At 52.3% G+C, this 22,020-nt stretch overlaps 1 protein-coding gene across 5 annotated transcripts; it reads right to left on the bottom strand.

Annotated features, from left to right (window-relative positions):
- Positions 1-12,012: 12,012 nt before the first annotated feature.
- SFXN3 (sideroflexin 3) lies at positions 12,013-22,016 on the bottom strand. 5 transcript variants are annotated; one of them, XM_003825481.7, is made up of 11 exons: positions 20,775-22,016; positions 18,402-18,565; positions 17,590-17,760; positions 17,158-17,256; positions 16,698-16,773; positions 16,451-16,536; positions 16,057-16,184; positions 15,830-15,879; positions 14,566-14,615; positions 14,036-14,083; positions 12,013-13,770 (listed from the first exon to the last, which is right to left on the bottom strand). In XM_003825481.7, the coding sequence occupies exons 1-11, from the start codon at positions 20,781-20,783 to the stop codon at positions 13,674-13,676; spliced, it is 978 nt and encodes a 325-aa protein (XP_003825529.3). In that variant the 5' UTR covers positions 20,784-22,016; the 3' UTR covers positions 12,013-13,673. The 5 variants fall into 5 exon arrangements, with proteins under 5 accessions (XP_003825529.3, XP_063463591.1, XP_034787211.2 ...); XM_063607521.1 differs by having other exon boundaries at positions 17,158-17,252; positions 17,586-17,760; positions 21,721-21,750; XM_034931320.3 differs by having other exon boundaries at positions 17,158-17,315; positions 17,637-17,760; positions 20,775-21,407.
- Positions 22,017-22,020: the final 4 nt, after the last annotated feature.

The following is a 22,020-nucleotide window of genomic DNA, read 5'->3' as shown; positions in this document are numbered from 1 at the left end:
TGTTGGCTTCTGTGGAGTGTTGGGACTCCCCTCAGCTGACCAGTTCACTGAAACTAAGGAAGAGCCTGACAAGTGTATGCTCAGAACTCCAAGCAAGAAACAGTGGGGGCTTTCTCAGGGCTGATGGGAAATAAAAAGGCTAATTAGCTAGGAACTACTTGGCTTTTAAGCAACCAAACCACATGGAGAATCTCAGGTCCCAGCAGAGCATCAGAATATGATTCATAGAATGCTGTGCATGTATAAAAGTTCATAAGCATTACATGTCAACATACTCAGCCTGCCAAAATCCAGAATTTTTTGTGCCTTTTCTATCATTTTCCCCAAGGGTAAGGTACAAGAAGAGAGGTAGCAAAATGTCGCAATCACAGGACCAGGAGCAGTGGCTCATGCCTGTAATCCTAGTGCTTTGGGAGGCCAAGGCAAGAGGATCACTTGAGGCCAGGTGCCTTGGGAACATAAGGATACCCTGCCTCTACCCCCCTCCCCAAATAGCTTAGCATGGTGGCCTGCACCTATAGTCACAGCTACTTGGGAGGCTGAGGTGGGAGGGTTGCTTGAGCCCAGGAGTTCAAGGCTGCAGTGAACCACGATTGTGCCACTGCACTCCAGCCTGGGCGACAAAGCAAGACCCTGTCTCCAAAAACAAAACAAAAAAGTGGCAATCAGGAGAACTTCCCAACAAACCTGCTGGATCTGTCCCCCAGTGTGGGGGACACAGATGGGAAATCTGTTGAGTAGAATTAAATAGAAGTTGATGAACTAAAGAAGTGTGTAGAATTTGGGGGCTCTAAATTGGGGGTTAAGATCTCCTGGGTCCTGGGACTTTTTGACTTGCTGTCACACTCCCCTCAACAACTTTTTTTTTTTTCTTTTTTTTTTTTTGAGAAAGGGTCTTTCTTCATCTCCCAGACTGGAGTGCAGTGGCGCAATCACAGCTCACTGCAGCCTTGACCTTCTGGGCTCAAGCAATCCTCGTGCCTCAGCCTCCCAAGTACCTGGGACCACCACCGCCTGTCAGTACACCCAGCTAATTTTTAAAAATTATTTGTAGAAACGAAGTCTTGCTATGTTGCCCAGGCTGAACTCAAACTCCTGGGCTCAAGCAATCCTCCCACCTCAGCCTCCCAAAGTGCTGGGATTACCAGCGCATGCCACCACACCTGGCCTAACATTTTTGTTCTGTTTAGAGACGGAGTTTCGCTTTGTCACCCAGGCTGGAGTGCAGTGGCACCATCTTGGCTCACTGCAACCTCCGCCTCCCAGGTTTGAGCAAATCTCATGCCTCAGCCTCCTGAGTAGTTGTGACTACAGGTGTGCACCACCATGCCTGGCTAATTTTTTGTATTTTAGTAGAGACAGGGTTTCACCATGTTGCCCAGGCTGTCTCAAACTCCTAAGCTCAGGCAGTCTGCCCGCCTCAGCCTGCCAAAGTGCTAGGATTACAGGCATGAGTCACTGTGCCTGGCCTGGCCTAACATTTTTGAAAGTGTGGCTGCATCACAAGAGACAAAGCTGCTGTGACCCAGGTCTTATGCTTCTGGAGCTGCCAAGTGCAAACAGTAGCCCAGCCACTAGGCACTGCCTGTGACGGGCAGCATCTATGGTAGGTGGCAGCTAGAGGCCCCACAGCCTAGGAAGGGCCTCCCAGAAGTTTTTATTTTGACTTAGAATCGAGGCTTTCAGTCTCAGCTTTGCCAGCAGCTGAGACCCATCTGAACCAAGGTTTCTTCTGAGAAACAAGGGTGAATTTGGACTTAAGGCATGTCATATTTGGCATGGTGTTTTTAAGTTTCTACTCAAACGTTGAGACATTTTATATAAAAGTCCAGAATTTGGGGCCAGAATTTTCAGGCCAGGATGTTCAGAGAGGCTTTGAGGAGAACCCCCAGCTGCTCCTCGTGCTAGGATAGAGAGGTGGGAGGGGTAAGGTAAGAAAAGCCAGAGGTGATATCCAAGCTGCTGATGTTGCCAGATTGTTTTGAAAACAAACAACAAACAGTGGGGAATCTGGTCTACCCAGCAACAATTGAAGGTGAGTACTGGCTGCCGTTTTAAATAGGACTAGCCCTCTCCAGCTCAACACAATCCCAACCTAGTGTGCTTCCCTTATTTAAGATTCCTGACATAGCCTTTGAGTTCATGTTCCTTGAACTAGATGGTTCCTTCAGCTCTAACATGCAATAATAACAGGCCAGGCATGGTGGCTCATGCTTGTAATCTCAGCACTTTGGGAGGCCGAGGTGGGAGGATCTCTTGAGCCCAAGAGTTCAAGATCAGCCTTGGAAACATAGTGAAACCCCCATCTATACAAAAAGTAAAAAATTAGCTGGGTGTGGTGGCACATACCTGTAGTCCCAGCTACTAGGGAGGCCGAGGCTGGAGGATGATCACTTGAGCCCAGGAGTTGAGGCTGCAGTGAGCTATGATGGTGCCACTACACTCCAGCCTGGGTGACAGAGCGAGACCCTTTGTCAAAATAATTATAATAAAGATGATAACAATAACAATAATAGCTATCATTTATCAATGCGCCAGGCCCTATGGCAAACAACTTGCATATGTTAACTTGTTTCAGACTTACAAAACCGTGTAGGGTAGGATTATCAGAAGAGAAAGCTGAGTTTCAGACCTGTAGGAAAGTTTGCCCAGTGTCACTGGCCAGTAAGCAACAGAGCTAAGACTTGAACCTGGGGCTGCCTAGGTCCAAGGCATGATTCTAACATCACACTATCCTGCCACTATTAGAGTATCTTTGCCAGGCTAACTTCATTGCAGCTGGAGCCAGAATAGCAGCAAGTGTTTTATAAATGTAAATACCCCATATTCAGGGGACAAGCTGTGGAAATGCAGGCGAGTGTGTGCCCAGGTGGCAGGAGATCAGGAGGTAGGGAGATGATGGGGAAATCGCAGGTCACAGCATCTGGGCACCTGAGGCCAAAGTGCTTCAGGGTTGGCCTCAAGAGAAGACAAGAAAGATGAGGTGGGGGGAGGAGAGAGGAGGCCAGGCTGTCTGAGAGTCCCTGGGGAGAACCTCCAGGTGTTCCTCCTGCTGAGATAGGCAGGTGGGAAGTGAGAGAAGCGAGCGCTGATGACTGAGCTGCTGGCGTTCGCAGGAACCTAACCGACTGGGTGGTTGGAGCGGGGGAGTGAGGTTAATGGGAATCAGGAGGCTCTCTGAGCCCCGGGGCCTAGTCCTCCTCATTCTTGTTCCCCTCTCCTTGCCTGAGTGGTCTGTGGTGACCAGCCAGGTTCCTTTACAGGAAACAGCCCAGCAAACTTACAGGGGGAAAAATGGAGTCCTCCTTAGGTGCAGAAACACAGCAACTTACCTAAGGTCTTGGGGCCCCCGCCCAGGGCAGTGCATCGAGGTGGGACGTGAGAAGAGAAAAGGGCTTGTCCAGAGGCGCGCGGTTCCACAGCCCATAAGGTTGGGGGTGGCCCGAACCTGAAACGGAGCCTTGGCCAGGATCCTGCAACCAAAGTCTGAAGCGCCCCCCGGTGGGGGCCGAGAGCGCTGCAGGCAGGTGGCGGCGCGGGGCAGGCGGGCGGGCGAAGGGAGCTCCGGCTACGCAGAGAACGCGGTGCGCCCCCTTCCCACCTGCGCGAGGGCATCCTGCCCGGGGGAGGAAAGGCGGGAGTCCGAGGCGGGTCGGATTCCCAGCCAGCTCCCTCCTCACAGGAGGCGGCCCATTATCCGGCGTCGTTAAAGAGCAATTAGATGGAAATTAAGCCGAGAACAAGTATTGATTATCTCATTAAGGCCGGGGGAGCCCGCTCAGTCGGGGAGAGTTTACCGCCGCTCACCCCATTATCTGCAAGGTGAAAGCCTGCGGTCATCAAAACCCAGTGATGTATCGATCTTGCCCCCATCCCCAAACCCATTCCACCCCTCCCCCCTAGAGTAAGTGGGTTCTAGAGAGGTGACACCAGGGGTGTGATGAGCTGGAGGAAGAGCTCAGGCCCCTACTGTCTCTCTTAGCACTTTCTCTTTAGTTCCCTTTATTTCTTCAGTTTCTGGTCCCAAATTTCTTTCTTTCTTTTTTTTGAGACGGAGTCTTGCTCTGTTGCCCAGGCTAGAGTGCAATGGCGCGATCTCGGCTCACGGCAACCTCCGCCTCCCGGGTTCAAGCGATTCTCCTGCCTCAGCCCCTCGAGTAACTAGGATCGCAGGCATGTGCCTGCCACAACACCCTGCTAATTTTTGTATTTTTAGTAGAGACGGGGTTTCACCATGTTGGCCAGGATGGTCTCGAACTCCTGACCTCAGATTATCCTCCCGCCTCAGCCTCCCAAAGTTCTGGGATTACAGACGTGAGTCACCGAGCCCGGCCCACATTTCTTCTAATGGTGGGGAGGGAGGGAAACCAGAGACAGTTCACCTCTCTCCGAGATTGGAGAAAGAGGACTTCTGTGGTTTTACATCCAAAGAAGAGAAACTGGAGTTGAGATGTAATTGAAAGAATTTGCCCCTGTTGACACACAGTACAGGGCACCCCTGCGCCCCGAACTCCTTTACCTCCCAGGAGAGGTTGAGTTCTGGGTCACCATCATCGCCAAAGGAAGAGATTCCTAGGACAACCCCACAGGCTCCCCAAAGCCCAGCAACTTCAGAAGTCAGAAGGGGCTTCCTTGGGGTCCCTGATGGTGTGATCTTTGTAGAAAAATCACAGTGTCGAAGAGGAAAGTTTTCATCCTGGCTTTGCTTCTAACTGGCTATGTGACCTCCTTCTTCCCCGAAGTGCCAAGACTTGCCTTCGAGCGCGCCCAGGTCGGCGACGCAGCAGAGAACACTGACGCTCGCAATCCCATTGCTGGACTCACCTGAGAGCCTCAGGTGCGCGGGCGAGTGGTAGGAGGAGAAGAAAGGAAGGCGGAGTGGAGCGACAGCAGCGGCAGGTGGTGCGCTCAGCCCGCGCCGGGTTGGCTCGCGCGAAGCGAGCGCCGCCGCCGCAGTATCTGGGCTCATCTCCCTGCCCCGGAGCCGGGCAACTATTAATCTTGGTTGACGGTTTCTAATGTCCTGGTTGGGAGGCGGGGAGTGCGGCCCAGTCCGCCCTAAAGGTAGAAGTGGTTAATGGGCCTCTTCATCACCGCCAGGAGCCGGTCCCTTGCGGAGCGCGAGGGGCGCTGCAGCAGGTGAGCTGCAGAGCTGGCGGAGGCCCTTAATGAAGCTGCCCGGGCTGGGGCGGACGGAGAGGGAAGCCGGGGGAGGGAGGCGGTTCCAGGGGTGAGAGGTAGGTTCGTCCGCCCCGACAGCCCAGCTTTGGGTGTGTGGAGTGGGGGAGCTCACCTGGGCGCCCTTTACCTGAGGGGGCCTTCTGAAGGCGCAGTGCTGGGGTAGGATGCTGAGTTAGGCCTGCCTAGATATGGATCTTTTCTAAGGTGACAGGAGTTGGGTGGGATTGGGGTGGGAAGGGGGGGTGTCCGATAACCCGGGTCGTCCTGCAATAAGCGAGGACCAGACACAAAGTGGGTGCTCCGAAATGTTTGCTGACCTGCAAGGCCTGTGCCTCACGTGTGCAGGGGAGAGATGTTAGGGTCAAGTGAGAATTTCGGGACCTCCGGACCCCAGTGATCAAGAGCGTCCTGTCTTTTTACTGCCGCTCCCGTTCCTTCTCTGTGACTCAGTTTCCCCTCTGAGGCGGGTTTTCAAGCTCCCCAGCCCTCCAACTCCCAAGCCCGTCCCCTCCTCCAGCATAAGCTAGTGGGACCTGTCCCTAACCCCGTCCTTTCAATGCAGTCACCACCACCCTCGCCCCCATCCTGGCCCAGACTGCTGGGAAAGAAGAGGTGGTCCCACCCAGCCGCGCTGGCGCCACTCCATGGCCCTCCGCTGGGACCGCTGCCTCCCGGAGACCGGGCTTCTCTGCGGGTTTGGCTGTCTCCCGTTTGCTGTCAGCTTCTCTCCCGCCCTCTCCCGCCTCCAGCTGCATCAGAAATATATTGTATTCTCACCTAATCCTGTTCAATTACAGCATAATAAAACACATAATAAAAACCTAATTCATTTTTCTCCTGCGCCCCCCATCTCCCAGCATGTTCTTGCTCGGGATTAAAAATTTGTCTTCATGTTTGTGGCACGCAGTCCCAACGCCTCCACATATTTAATGTATGAGCTGGGGACCCGCGGGCTCTGCGGTCTTTGAGCCGGGACGGCGCCTGCCAGTCACCTGAGGATGCCGGCAGGAAAGAGGGAGGGGTGTGGACCTGCGTGGAGCCCCAGCGGTGCCCACTCCCCTCCTTCTCCTGGATGAGGCGCTTGAAGGCCCCGAGGTCTCCAGTGGCGGAGAGAGATAGCACATCCTTCCCTTCCAGCAGACCCACAGTAGCTTCCAGTAGTCACAGCTTGGAGCAGGTCCTTGGGGATCCAGTTGGGGAAAGAGACTCGGCCTACCTGGTGCCGCTCGGCGGGAGATACAGAGCATAGCCACAAAGAGGGGCCCCTCGGTCCTCAGCCTCCATTCCCTCCTCTGTCTCTGACCTTCTGAGATGGCTTGGCCTGGCCTGGCCAGTGAAGCTCTGCCTTCCCTGCCTGGACCACCATGCCCAGTCCCGATGGGTTCCCTAACACCCTCTGATCACATTGTAAACAACCTTGAACTGCTGAAATAAGGTTAGAACTTCCCACCAACAAGGGAAAATTTCCTGCAAAGGCACAGTACCTGGTGGGTTTACAGAGGGCAGGTCTGACACCCAAATGCAGCCCAGTGATATTCCTTTGTTTTCTTTTCTTTCTCTTTCTCTCCCTTTCTCTCCTTTCTTTCTCTTTCTTTTTCTTTCTCTATTTCTTTCCTTTTTCTTTCTTTTGACAGGCTCCACTCTCTTGTCCAGGCTGGAGTGCAATGACATAATCATAGCTCACTGTAACCTCGAACTCCTGGGTTCAAGTGATTCTCCTGCCTTGGCCTCCTGAGTAACTACGATTACAGGCACATGCCACCACACCCAGCTAGTTAAAAAAAAATTTTTTTTTTTAGAGATGGGGTCTTGATATGTCCCCCAGGCTGGTCTTGAACTCCTGGGTTCAAACCATCCTCCCACCTTGGCCTCTGAAAGTGTTGGGATTACAAGTGTGAGCCACAATGCTTGGCCTGTATTCCTTCATTTCTTCCTTCATTTATTTGGGACAGAAGTTCTCAAACTTTCTACATCCATAGAACCCTTAGTTTTTCAGTAATTTTTTTCACAGCACCTTAAGTCAAAAGAAATAGCTAACAGCCGGGCATGGTGGCTCACGCCTGTAATCCCAGCACTTTGGGAGGCCAAGGCAGGCGGATCACCTGAGGTTGGGAGTTTGAGACCAGCCTGACCAACACAGAGAAACCCCTTCTCTACTAAAAATAAAAATTAGCCGGACGTGGTGGCATGTGCCTGTAATCCCAGCTACTCAAGAGGCTGAGGCAGGAGAATCGCTTGAACCTGGGAGGCAGAGGTTGTGGTGAGCCAAGATCGCGCCATTGCACTCCAGCCTGGGCAACAAGAGTGAGACTCCATCTCAAAAAAAAAAAAAAAAAGAAAAGAGAGAGAGAGAAAGAAAAGATCATTAGCAGTGATGAACAAATCCAGCAGGATGAACCAGACTCAGAAGACTTGAGAATTTAGAAAGTAATGCTGCCAGGTAGAGTGCAGGGTGATGTTTTACCTGATACCGTCACTGACCAGCATCACCATCCCACCCCACTGTGCCTTGGTGCCTTGGAAAGAAGGTCATGAAAATGAAATCCTATATCACTAAGGCCAAGCAACACAGCTGTGGGACCGCTCTCTAGGAACTGGACAACAGTACGGTGAAGTTGTCTCCCTTCCAGCCTGCCTTAAGCGATAGCAGCTTGGTGCCAGCCCCAAGAAGCTGCAGATGTGAAGGGTAGGTCAGCCCCACAGGGAACTGCCAAAGGAACTAGGCATTGGCTTGTGCAGGGAAACAGATAAACAACAGACTTGGAGAGAGTGGCTCTGATTACACATGAGACACTCTCTCCAACACCCCATTCTCTGCATTGGAAACTCCTGAAGAGACAAGAGAAGAGGGAGGGAGGAGCTGAGTTCTTCCTTCCTCTTGCTGACTATAATAACTAGGGGGCAAGCGTCACTTCCTCAGGGGATTTTTCAAGCCATGCTACCCCCAAGATTCTGATATGACTCCCTGGGAGGACATCCTTCCCCATCCTCCAGGCTGAAAATCACTAAAGCTGTGAGCCATCATTTGTTTTGAAGGTGTCACATTTTTACGTTTGTTGAGGTATAAAACAGATTGAGAACCACTGTGTTTGTGACCTTACCTGAGATCAATATATGGGTGGGATTTAGGGCACATTTGGATTCCTCATTTATTTATTCAGCAAATAAGTATTGAGTACCTACTGTGGATCAGGCACTATTGTAGACGCTGTGGGCATTTAAAAGTAAATATATGAATTGGTGTTTAATGGGTATATAGTTTCAGAATTGCAAGAGAAAGTTCTGGAGCCTGTTTCACAACAATGTGAAAATATATATATGTGTGTGTGTATATATATATGTAAATTTTTTTTTGAGACAGTGTCTCCCTATATTGCCCAGGCTGGTCTCAAACTCCTGGGCTCAAGGGCTCCTCCTGCCTTGGCCTCCCAAAATGCTAGGATGACAGGTGTGAGCCACCATGCCCAGCCAACAATGTGAATATAGTTAACATTATTGTACACTTAAAAATGGCTAAGATGGGACATTTCATGTTATGTGTTTTTTACTGCAATTTTAAAGTGAAGATATGGTGCCTGCCCTCAGTGGGGCTTTCATTTAAACTGGAAAGAAACATCTGTATAAGGCCAGTAGCACATGTTGTAGTAAATACCAATCAGGGTGATTCCCAGTTCACAGCAATTGCCCTTCCTTGGTTACAGCCTCAACGTCAGAGGTAAACCTGAATGTCCAATGTCCTTGCCTGTTGACCCTGACCCCTGGCCACCTCCTAGGGGTACACAACTGATCTAAGCTGCTCCAGTTTTTGAAACTTGGAGTAAGCAGGGATAATTCTGTTATAAAATGTTCTTAAGGGTTTTGTTTCGCAGAGATTTCTGTACCTCACTTCCCAGATGGGGTTATGTTACATAGATTTTCCAGTAAAAGTGTTAGGTTGGTGCAAAAGTGATTGCAGTTTTTGGCAATACAAGGCCTCTTTTCAAGGGGATTGCCATGCCCATAAACTCCAGCTGCTGACACCCCCAGAGTTGGCTTTGTCCTTTCCTATTGTTCACCTCCATCTCTGGGTATGAAAACTATAGCAGAATCCTTCCAATATCTCCCCCTATTTACTGAAGCTAGCCACAATTATTTTCTGTTGGTTTCAACAAAATAATCTCAAAACCCAAACCAAAGTGTTCCTTTTGGGAAATAAAAATTGTCAATTGATGAGGACTTGCTGGTGATAGAGGAGGAGAGGTCGGAAGGAAAATAACATAGCTGGTTAATTTATAGGTTAACATAGCAAACTCTTGCCCCATAAGCAAGCACTTCAGCCTGAAGGAGCTTCTCGTTTCTTTATTAAAGGCATGGGGTTATTTTCCTACTGGATGTGTTGGATGTGGGATTGTGTGTGTAGTCCAAGCTATGCAAGGTTCCTCCTGCCTTCTCCAGGTCGTTATTTAGTTGCAAACATTGCTGGTCTGAGAAGACAGGAAGGAGGAAGCTATGGGAGGCTGTGGCCTGGAGCGGAGGCAGCCTTTGTTTGGCAGCCTGAGCTGACACTGGAGCCTAGGAGAGCCCCAATGAGGGAAAAGATGTGTATAAAAGAAGAGAGAAGGGAGCATCTTAGGAAACTCCCCTTTTGGGGATAATACAGCTGAATCAAGATTCCTCCACAATTCCTAGCAAAAGGTTGTCCTTCATGCCTTTCGGGCACGCGCGGTGTCCCTGCAGGTGAGAGGGTAGCTTCTCTGTTCACCCAACCGCCCATTTCTACCCAGCGCCGGCCACAGAGCCACGATTAAGAGTTCAGCAAACGTTTCCTGGACTGTTAGGCGCAAGGGTGGAGAGAGGGAAAGGAGGAGGACGGCGCAGAAGAAAGAGCCAACAGCCTCAGAGGCAGCTGAAAAAAAATCTGGGCTTGGGATCCAGGAGGAGAGTCCTCGCGTGATTCCTCGAAAACCTCGCGGATTTCTGGGCAGGAAGTCAAAGGGCTGGCGCTAGAGAATTCGTGGGTTTCAATATTGGAAACGAGGGAGGGGGACTTGGTGGATTTAACGGCGCAGGATCGAGGTCAGCGGGAAGGCGGATCTGAGACGTAGCTTCCAGGCTCCGACCCGGAAGGTGAGCGAGAATCGGGGCCTGAGGTACTAATGCCGTTGCTCGGGAAACGGGAAGGAGGCGGAGCCGAGCCTAGCTTTGACTGACAGGGACCACAGCAGGGGCGGGACTCTGCTTCTGACTGTTCCCAGAGGGTGGTGGCTTACCTTTGACCGCGAGGGCCCGGGGGCGGGGCTTGAAATGGACAGGCTTCACTGGGAGGAAATGGGGCTTGGCTCTGACCTGTAGGGCATCAGACCCAGCAGGACTAGGCCAGAGTCTGGCATAGCCCCACAGTGCCAGAGTTGAAGCTGGTCCTGATTACCTGTCCTTAGGAAGCAGGTGTCATTGGTTCCGGTGATCCTGGAAAGGAGCAGAATATCCCTACTTGACCACCTCCCTATGGCCAGGCTAAACTTAAAACATGGGCAGGGAGAGAGGGAAGGTTGTGGTCTTTCCGGTCTTCATAATAGGCAGGATGGGGTTCTCGAGCAAATGAGGCCAGGCAAGGGGAAGAAGATGGGAGGGAAGGTCAAAGACACCAATTCAGGCTTCCAGAGAAAGTTCCTAAAGTCTGAGGTCTGGGAGGAAGACAGGAGGCCCACCCAAGAATGGGGCAGAGCACTTTCTAGTGAAAAACGTGCTGCCCCTCAGCCCAAATGCTGACTTCTGAGGAAATTTCCAAGTATAAGGAGGCAGTTTGGAAGGTATGATTGGCTAAGGTTTGTCCCTAGAGAGCCTGTGATGTGCCCTATAGCTAACTCTTTTGACGTGTTTGAGAAACTGGTGTGGAATTAGGAAGGAAAGATGACAGAGAAGCCCACTAGTGCCCTGGCCAATCTTTTCTCTGACATGGTTTAGTGTTACCTGTGGAGCACAGATAATTCTGTTATAAAATGTTCTTAAGGGTTTTGTTTTGCAGAGATTTCTGTACCTCACTCCCCAGATGGGGTTATGTTACATAGATTTTCCAGTAAAAGTATTAGGTTGGTGCAAAAGTGATTGCAGTTTTTGGCAATACAAGGCCTCTTTTCAAGGGGATTGCCAAAGGCCAAAAGTGTAACTGCAGAAAGAGCTTTAGGAGTTGACTAAGGATCCCAGTGGGCTTGGTGATTGACAGGACAGGATGAAATTAAAACTGGTTATCTAGGCCGGGCACGGTGGCTCACGCCTGTAATCCCAGCACTTTGGGAGGCCAAGGCAGGTGGATGGCTTGAGCCCAGGAATTGGAGACCAGCCTGGGCAACATGGCAAAAACCATCTCTATAAAAAAATACAGAAAATTAGCTGGGTGTGGTGGCACCTGCCTGTAGTCTCAGCTACTTGGTAGGCTGAGGCAGACGGATCAATTGAACTGGTGAGGTTGAGGCTGCAGTGAGCTGTGATCCGTGATGGTGCCACTGCACTCCAGCCTGGGCGATAGAGTGAAACCCTGTCGAAAAAAAAAAAAAAAAAAAAAAAAACAGAAAGAAAGAAAAGAAAAGAAAAAAGAAAGAAAAGAAAAGGAAAAAAAAAAAGAAGGTGAAACATCTACATTCGCCCTCTGTCTTAGTACATACTTGGGGGTGCCAGAGGGAGGACTGATTTTCTAATCTCAGAGCTCCCTCTGCTGGGGGATGAGGCTCCCTACACAGGGGGAGGAATGAGACAAGACCTGGACTTGGGGAGAGTCCAGGGAGAGACGGAAGGCTGCAAGCAGGGGACTCTTTCTGGGCCCTCAGGACGTGGAATCAAGTGAAGACCAAGAAGTAGACAAGTTTGCAGTTTATTGAGTAATGGCTGGCTTCACAGATGTTATCACTGGGGGCGGTTGATAGGGGGAACAGGAAAATGCTCTCAGAGGTTCCCACTGAAGCCCTTTCATCTGCCCTGCCCCACCCACCACTGAAGCCAGAGGTCATGGGAGTTGGGATCTAACTACACTCTGTGAACTTACCACCACCCATTCCATCCCCAAGCCCATATTTTATTTGGACTAGCCACTGATGCCCGGGCCCTTCCTCTTCCAGGGGGTGGGAGGGTGGAGGTGGGGACAGGACCAACCCTCAAGAAAGAAAAGAGGTTAAGGTGGGGGTTTTGCTGAATGTCTAAGAAATGTCAGTGGAACAGGCTGGGCGCGGTGGCTCATGCTTGTAATCCCAGCGCTTTGGGAGGCCAAGGCAGGTGGATCACCTGAGGTCAGGAGTTCGAGACTAGCCTGGCCAACATGGTGAAACCCCCATCTCTGCTAAAAATACAAAACTAGCAAGATGTGGTAGCACACACCTGTAATTTCCACTACTCGGGAGACTGAGGCAAGAGAATCACTTGAACCCAGGAGGCAGAGGTTGCAGTGAGCCAAGATCGCACCATTGCACTCCAGCCTGGGCAAAATAGTGAAACTCCATCAAAAAAAAAAAAAAAAAAAAAGTCAATGGAACACAAAATTCCCTGTCTTAACATTGTACATTCGGGGCCTAGCTGCCCTTGAGGATGTCCTAGTTACACCCTCTCTGATACCTGTGGAGTTTAAGCACCATTCCTACAGCTGTGTCCGTTGGGAGGGGGTGCAGTGGAAGCTCTTAAAGGGGAATGCTTGCTCTGCCTCTGTGGCTTTTTGTTTGGGAAAGGGAGTTGGGATTGGAGGATTTAGATTTGAGGTCATGATGTCAGAGCACACCAGGAACTCCCAAGGCTGTGCCTGAAGATGCCCACGCTGTCGAGTAGGGTGGTGGGGGAGACAGCGAGGGCAGTACAGGACACAGGCACTCCTTTGTCTGGTAGAGAGGAGGAGGGGAAATGGAGCTATTCCAGGATACAAGGGATGGCACTGAGGGATGCATAAGTCCCCTGCCTCCCTTGTCCCAACATGTTCTCCTCTGCCAGCCCAGTCAGCTTGGGGAGCTAGGTATCAGAAACCTGAAGGATTCAGCCCACTTTGTCCTACTAGTGTCTATCAGTCTCTGTCCTGAGATCCTGGGGCTCCTCCTATGTCTAGAAGGGATGAGGTGCCATCAAAAATAACTTGGCTGGTGTAACAGTTTAGAGAAGGAAGTCCCACCTGTAGCCTGGCTGGCAGGCAGGCGGACATGAGGCTGAGAAGGGAAGCCAGATGTCAGAACATACTAGGCTAGCATGCCTGCTTCTAGCTTTCAGGACCCAATGTACACATACACATGTGTATCATGTATGTATATGCATGGACACTCAAGCACAGGAGGGGTTATGTGCTCTGATCTTTGAAACCAGAGAAGGGAGGAAAAGCCTTATGGAGGTCCCTCCCCCACCCTAATAGGTTGCTACCCTCAATTGCCATCTGCCCACCAAGGCCCCTGCCCAGTGCTAGGCAGATAGCCAAGTGGTAGGGGTGACATGACTCCACTAAAGCAGCAGCCCAAGGAAGTGAGGGAGGGGACAGAGGCTGACCCTCCTCAAAGCCCCTTGTTGTAGTAGACCACTTCAACGCTGGGGTTTTGCTCATGGATCTGAGCTCTCAGCTCTGGTTCCAGCTTGCTCATGTGTATGGAGCTGCAATAGAACAGCACAGGCCAGTTAACGTCCCCTGAATCCAACCCCACTCAGGCCCAGGGATTGCCATCCCACCTCCTCCCAGGCTGAAGACTCCTCTCCTTCTACTGCCAGAAGGACTGGCTCACTGTCATTCCCCCACTCCCAGAATCAGTGGAGTGCCTGCCAGGCCTCCTCCTGAACACCCTGGAAGACCCTAGGTCAGCTGGTCCAGAGATGCAGAGTCCAATCCAGAGTCCCCCATCAGCCCAGGGACAGCACTTACCTCTTCTGGGGGAATAGGGCACAGCACAGGGGGGTTGCAAATACCAGGCTGGGGGAGACAAGTGTTGGAAAGGTTTGTAAGGCTTTGGCCTTAGGGTGTTCCCTCCCTGCACCCCACCCCATCCTTGGAGATAGGCCCTAGGGGTGGAGATTGATAAAAGCTGAAAGGACCTTTTAGGAATAGTAAACCCAACCTGGACATCAGGTTCTGAGGAAAGAGAGCCCCACAACCAGTAAGTGGCAGAATCAGGAATTAAATGGGCATGAATCTCCTGGATGGCACCAAAAGGTACATTTCCATGGTTTCCTCTTATAGATGAAGACTGGAACCCTCTCACTAGGATCTTGACCTTCAAGGACAGGGACCACCCCGTAACACACAAAGTAGACCCTATAGGTGTTCCAAACACACACCCACTGAATGTATGAATGGATGATGTCTATAAACATCTTAAAGACAATCCATACCCACCCACATCCACCATGGACAAGGCACTCCCACACACCCCAGCTAACTCCTTGCACACTTACCAGAAGCCCACCAGTCCCACCTGCAGGGGTGCCCCCAGCCAGGGGCGGCGCTGTGGAGAGACAGAAAGACAATGGAACGGCTTGTGTCCCCTGCCTCACTGTCACCCCATTTCACCCACCATAGCTCTATCCCATCAGCCTTGCCTTGGAGCCCTTAGACCTGTGGCCGTTTTCTTTCTCCCAAGGCAATGACAGGGCTGGGACCTCCAGATCGTGCCCTTCCACTCCACCCAGGCCTGTCTGCTGATCACCCTCCCTGGCATCCCATGACCTCTCACCTCTCAGAATTGGTTGCCATGGCACTCCCTGGCCCTTTTTTTCTTCCCTCACTTCCTCCAGGAGCTGATTTCTTCAGGAAACCTCCTATGAACCTCCACTTACCTCTTCCCATCCCAGTGGCATGAATCTGACCCTTTCCAAGCACATCTCTTCCTCGGCACTCTTCTCAATTTGCTCTGGCCACAGGGACCACCAACCTGTTCCTCAAATGTGCAAGCCCCTCCTACTGCAGTGCCCTTGCACTGACTGTTTTCTGTACCCCAAACACTCTTCTCTGTGTTATTTGGCTCTCTCCTCATCCTTTGCGGCATTAAAGACCCCTTCTCTGACCATCCTATCTAAACAGCTCTCCCCCATGAATCTCAATTACACTACCCCCATTGCTTTCCTACAAAGCACATATTACACTTTCTAAGAATGTATTTATTGGGTGCCTCCTTGTTTATTGGTTTCTGCATCAGACTATAAACTTCATGAGGACAGGAGCCATAACCATCGTGTTCAGTGCCATCTCCTCAGCCCTAAAACATGCCTGGTGCATGGCACTCAATACATTTGTGAATAAATGATTCTGTGAATGAGCCAGAGCTTGTTCCTGTGCTTTGTTTTCGTGTCCTGTTCATGTCTGTGTGTGCGTGTTCACCCGTGTGTACCTCTCAGTATGGAGGCACTAGGGGGTAAAAGAATGAGCATGAGATCAAGCATGACTATGACAGTCCCCTTCTGTGTGTGTCAGAAGCCACTGGAGTAACACTGATGAAGTTGGTTTCCTTCCCTTGTCCTCTCCTCCTGCCCCTGCAGGGTTCTTTCACCCCAGCCCAGTTCATTCTTGCTGAATGAACGAAGGTGGAGGAGGCGGTGCAGGGGTCAGGAGAAGGGCTGGCAAGTCTTAGAGAATCAGGCGAGGCTGGAGAGAGAGTTGGGCCTGGTCACTTCTTCTCCCAGCCATCGCCCATTCCAGGACAAGAGAGGTACAGTCGCCTACCTTCAGGAAGTCTTTCTTCTCCAGAGTGTCCATGATCAGTGGGGGGATGGCTGTGGGGAGAGCAGGGCCAAGAAGGAGAACATTAGTAGTGGAGTTAAAGTCAGGAATTGTGAAGGGTGACCCCCCTCAAAGCTCCTCCCTCTCTCCCCAGAGTCCTCCAAAGTCCTGAGAACTGCACCTGCTTCTCTCAGAGTCTCCTATGCCCCACCCAGCCACTCCCGCCTTACCCATGGCAGGAATCGCCATGCAGATTCTTGAAATCACCACCTGGAAGATTCCCTGCTTGGCTGCAGTCACCGAGTAGCCAAGCCTCTGACCTGCCTCGTCAGCTACCGGGATGCCCACCTGCAGCTCTCTGCAAGGGAGGGGGGCTGGGGTCAGATCACAGGCCCCGGATCCCACCTGCAATGCCCGAATGAGCAGCGGCTCCTCAGGGTCCCCTCACACACCCCAGGCTCAAAGGCTGGCTCTCCCACCTGAGGATCCCGGGTCAGACTGAGCCAGGGCCCAGCAGCTCATGTCTGGGGAGGGAGAGGGATGTCCCCATTTTGAGGTGGTCTGCGTGGATGGACAGTGTGCTACATTCCGGGCATGCACATGCCAGGAGCCGGGGTCACTCACCTCTGCCTCATCAGGGGGATGTTGATGCAGTTGGCAGCTGCCACTGCTGCAAAGGGCACAAATCTGCCGACCAAGGGGGGCAGGTGCTGGGGAGGAAGGGTGTTGTTCAGTGGCCCTAAGGGCCATGGGGTGGTGAGGGACTCTGGGGAGATATAGGGGGCATATAGGTCAGAACTGGAGGTGTGATGAGGAAGAAGGAGGCAGATAGAGGATGAATGGGGTGGTCAGGGGAGTGAGGGGCCTTTACCTTGGTGAGGGATTTGAGTCCCAGGGCTGTGGCCACAGCTCCAGTGGTGGCACTCACATAGGCTGTCCCCAGCTGCCTGTGGGTGGAAAAGCCAGGTCACGGGGAGAGGTGACAAGTCTACCAGGTGGCCCTTTCCTTTAGGGATATGCCAAGTCCTCAATACATGAGGCATAAAAGGGGAAGCTCCTTGCAGAAGAAGCCTTCCCTCCATCTCCGGCGTAAACTTGTCTGGAAGCCCCAGTAGCACCCTGTGAAGAGGGGTGGGTCCCCCACAGCATACATAAGAGGACCTCATGCCTTCAGTTAGGCAGGGTAAGTCGGGGTGGGGCAGGCTGAGGAGAGGGCGCTGAGCACTGGCTGCATGGTCCACAGGGAATCGGAGAGAAAGGAGAGGGCACTGCAGGCTGGGAGGAGAGGGTCAGATGGGACAGTGCAGCTGCTGCTGGGGGCTGGCTCTCACCTCACAGTGATGGGAGTGTCACCACTGCGGTTGGAGTAGTTAACAATGGCATTGAAGGACTGATTCACCCACTGCCAGAACACCACGGTTGGGGTCTTCCTGAGGGAACAAAGACACTCACTTCTGCCCCGTCTACAGTGGCCCTCATCTTTAGACCCCTGTAATGAAACCAAAGGTTATTCCCCAAGCCTAAGAAGGGACCCAGTTAATGGCCCTAGAACCTGTTCTGGTAACCCCTATGTACCCCCACCCCCATTTATACAAACACACCTACTCTCTCTGGGGTGAGAGACCTCCTGAGGCTGAATTCTGAGGAATGGAAGCGATTCTGACACAATCTTTCACTCACCCAGTTGGCCCAGACAAGAAGCACCTAGTCAAGCTATGCTCTAGCTTAGGGCACTGAAGAAGGGGACATGGGACAAGACCTGCCTGTAGAATGTGAGCATGCAGCCAGTGATGGTCATGTTCATGGGCACCTGGGCTGACATGCGGCCAATCAGGACCACCTTCTCCCCTGTGTCCGGATGGAAGGCAGAGTCATACACATACTTGGCCCTCCACAGCTGGTCCTCGGTGATCCCTGGGGTCACCACGCCGGCCCTGCAGAAGTTGGCAAGGAGCAGACAGGCTATGCCAGGGGGCAGATCTGCCCTCACAGGCCCCACCTGCCCAGCTCAGGGTAACTCTGGACAGAGAACCAGGAACTTCAGCCCCCAGTCTCAGCATAAGGAAGCTCCTTGTCTTTGGGAGAGGGCCAACGTTTCCCAGAAGTGGAGGCTTCTATTTCTATTTCCCTTATAGCCACACAAAGAAGGGTACCCTTCTGTTTCTGCCAAAATGCTGGGTCAGGGATGATGGTGGTTTCCAGTGGGTCAAAAATGGCTGCAAGCATTGCAAGAGTTTTTCCTCCCAAAGATAAGGGGATTTCCCTCCTATCTTCCTGGGACTCCACTTTGAGCACCTCTATCCTTGCAGAGGGTGACCCCGCAATGGGATAGGTCCCTGTAGAGGTTTGTGATGCATAGAGCAGCCCCTCCCATAAATATCAATGCCATCTTCTCAACCCAAATGCCCTAAAATCCTTTGGGTTAAAGCTCTGTGATGCCAACAGACGGGGCTAGAGAGTGAGGGGATTGAGGGACAGGGTCACTGTCAAGCTTGAGGAGGCAGGTACAAAACATGTTATATTAATCACAGAAAATGAGATCCTGGCACACAGGGTCAGATTGGGGGGTGGTCACCTGTAGTTCTGCACGATGTTCCGAGAAGCTTCCAGCTGTGCCCCGGACAGCAGCAGATTTCGAGGATCAGTAACAGTGAAAAAGTGCCGGGCTCTGCCCAGGAAAGTACTTTGGTCCCAGCGAGGTTCCTGGATGTTGATGTCTAAAGGCAATTCACCCATTTTCTGCAGGACAGAGACAAGGGTCAGAGCGGGAGTCCAAGGGTCCAAGGGCTTCAGCTAGGGGAAATCTTTGGTGCCCCTGCCCTGGCCCCTGAGCTTATCATCGGTCCCTTCAAGAGCTCAAGGTGACTAGATATAGGGAAAAGAAAGAGAGATCAGACTGTTACTGTGTCTATGTAGAAAGAAAAGACATAAGAGACTCCATTTTGAAAAAGACCTGTACTTTAAACAATTGCTTTGCTGAGATGTTGTTAATTTGTAGCTTTGCCCCAGCCACTTTGCCCCAGCACTTTGACTCAATCTGGAGCTCACAAAAACATGTGTTGTATAAAATCAAGGTTTAAGGGATCTAGGGCTGTGCAGGACGTGCCTTGTTAACAAAATGTTTACAAGCAGTATACTTGGTAAAAGTCATTGCCATTCTCTAGTCTCAATAAACCAGGGGCACAATGCACTGCGGAAAGCCGCAGGGACCTCTGCCCTTGAAAGCGGGGTATCGTCCAAGGTTTCTCCCCATGCATAGTCTGAAATATGGCCTCGTGGGATGAGAAAGACCTGACCGTCCCCCAGCTTGACACCCATAAAGGGTCTGTGCTGAGGTGGATTAGTAAAAGAGGAAAGCCTCTTGCAGTTGAGATAGAGGAAGGCCACTGTCTCCTGCTTGCCCCTGGGAACTGAATGTCTCGGTATAAAACGCGATTGCACATTTGTTCAATTCTGAGATAGGAGAAAAACCGCCCTATGGTGGGAGGCGAGATATGTTTGCAGTAATGCTGCCTTGTTATTCTTTACTCCGCTGAGATGTTTGGGTGGAGAGAAACATAAATCTGGCTTACATGCACATCTAGGCATAGTACCTTCCCTTGAACCTAATTATGACATAGATTCTTTTGCTCACATGTTTTTTGCTGACCTTCTCCTTATTATCACCCTGCTCTACTACTACATTCCTTTTTGCTGAAATAATGAAAATAATAATCAATAAAAACTGAGGGAACTCAGAGACCGGTGCCGGTGCAGATCCTTGGTATGCTGAGCGCCGGTCCCCTGGGCCCACTGTTGTTTCTCTATACTTTGTCTCTGTGTCTTATTTCTTTTCTCAGTCTCTTGTCCCACCCGACTAGAAATACCCACAGGTGTGGAGGGGCAGTCCACCCCTTCAACTAGATAGGTAAGCAAGGGTGTGGGGAGGAGCTGTTTCCTGGGCAATGTCCCAGCCCAGGGACCTGCAGCCACTGGAGAAGGGGGAAGGGAAGACCAGAAACAGGAAAACAGATCTCCTTGTGCTCTATCCTGGTACAGATTTTCATGAGTGAGGATTTACATGTATGTGGTTGACACATAAGCAGCAACAAACATCCCAGCCACGTGTGCTACAGATGCACAAGAATATATAATATATATATTACACACCCATGCTCAGGTGAGCTTTAGGCCCCAGCTGCACTGAGACCTGGATACAAACCCCCAAGACTGTTTTGGAAAATGGCACAAGACATCCCACACTCCAGTCCCTGATTGGAGGAGAGCAAGGCCTTGCTGGCCACCCAGGGCTTATCTGTTCCAGATCTCAATCAGGGGACTCTGATGTCAGCCATGTGTGTGCATGTGGGCATGCACAAGTCCTCTCTACAGACCCATTTTTCTCCAACTCACACTGAATGACCCCAGGCTCTCCCTGGTCCCTGGCCAGGCAGGGCTGGCACAGACACTCATCCACCTCTCTCTGGGCCACTTGCCTCCGGATAAGAGCAGGATTCAGTGGCTGCTCCCTCCACCCAGCACAGAGAGGAAAGCCTGGTGCAGCCATCTGGCTGAGTTGGGCAGAATCCTACAGAATGACTAATCCTTTCCAGCCACACTTCCTCCCGCAGAGGCAGAGACGCCCTCCCCTCACACTCACATACCCACACACAAAGACACTATCATGCACACCCTGCCCAGACATACAGACAGAGTGGAGGTGTCCTGTATACACCGGCCTTCAAACACCTTTACAGGCACACACTGTGACCATCTGCAGACACTTGAATGTGTGACTACACACAGCCCCACCCTGACATTCCTCCCCCCAACCTCCCTTGTGCCCTGTGGACTTGGACCTCCATAGAGCCGAAGACACTGACTGCACCAGGACAGACAGTTTCAAGGCAGGCTTCCTTCTCTGACCCCCATTCCAGAACCCCGCCCGCCAGGGAGAGCTAGCACTTACGCTTTCCATAGCTCTCTGAAGCTCTCAGAACCGCCTTCCTCTCTGCCTCCGCTGTCGCCGCCAGGCCCTCCCAGCCATCACGCGGGACGTCACGCGTGACGCCGACCAGCAGGGAGGGGCAGGAGCTTCCCGGCCGCGCCCACCCAGTGGGCACGGGGATTGGCAGAACGTGGGGGCAGTGGGTGTCATTCGAGGCGATGCCCCCAGCCTGGGCCACCTGCCAGGCCCTAAGCTGCTTCCCAGAGCCAATCCCACCTCGGGGATCAGTTCTGGCCCCCTCCCCAGCCAAAGGGAGGAGGGGCTGGAGCCGCGGGCGCTGCTCCCTTTGTTTACAGTCCCCTGGCGGGCCTCAGCAGACCCCCAGCCCTGCAGCAAGCGGTCTAGGTGCCCAGAGAGAAAGCCCCGGGCGCAGGTGGGCGGTGTGGAGGGGCAGTCCTCTGCTGGCGCGCCGGGAGGGACTCGGGTTACCGCCTGGCTTGTTTACTTGATGGCTGCCTTGGCAATGGCCTTTGGCTTGCTTGTCCCCCTGGGCTCCTACCCCAGTATCCACAAGCTCCTCTTGTAGCAGCGCGGCATTCGCATCACTTCACAGCCCCGTTCCTGTCGTGCCTGTGCCCCTTCTATGTCCCCAACCCTCTCCCTGCTCCCCCTCTGTAACCCCTAGCTCCATTGTGTCCCTGGTCTCCTTACGCTCCCAACCCCTAGCCCTGCACCCCAGACCATAGCCCCACCCCTGAGATGTGGAGGGGCAGACGACCCCAGGAACCTCGCGGTCTGCATCCGAGCAAGTGCATCAGAAGGATTCTTAGGATTCTTCCCGTCCTGGGACCAGCTGCCCCACCCTGCGACCATTCCAGAACTGGGTAGCCAGAGACACCTTCTGACAGAGGAGGAGGATGCAAGCGAAGAAGGCACCCCCTCCGCCACGCACATACTCACAACTCACCCAGCCATCACACAGAGCACGCCTGCAGCAAACTCAGGCTCACGTCCCGCTCTGCCCCGTGACGTCCCCCCACGGAGGCCTCAAGGGTGCCCACGGAGGGGTGGCAATTCCAGGAGCCCCGGTAGCTGGCTCGGCTCAGAGAAGAGGTGGTTCGAGCGGGAGGGGAACAAGCCAGACCCAAGCCCTAAATTTGCGGAATGAGCTAGGGCGTCAGAACCAGAACTGGGGTGGGTAAAGAACTCCGCTGCCCGGGACCAGGTAACGCTCGGCTGTCCCTGGAGCCCAAGGGAGGTGCCGGAA

The sequence above is a fragment of the Pan paniscus genome, chromosome 8 (genome assembly GCF_029289425.2).
Source record: "Pan paniscus chromosome 8, NHGRI_mPanPan1-v2.0_pri, whole genome shotgun sequence".
Lineage (NCBI taxonomy): Eukaryota > Metazoa > Chordata > Mammalia > Primates > Hominidae > Pan > Pan paniscus.
The sequence above is the reverse complement of the archived record's forward strand: the minus strand, read 5'-3'. Positions and strand labels throughout refer to the sequence as shown.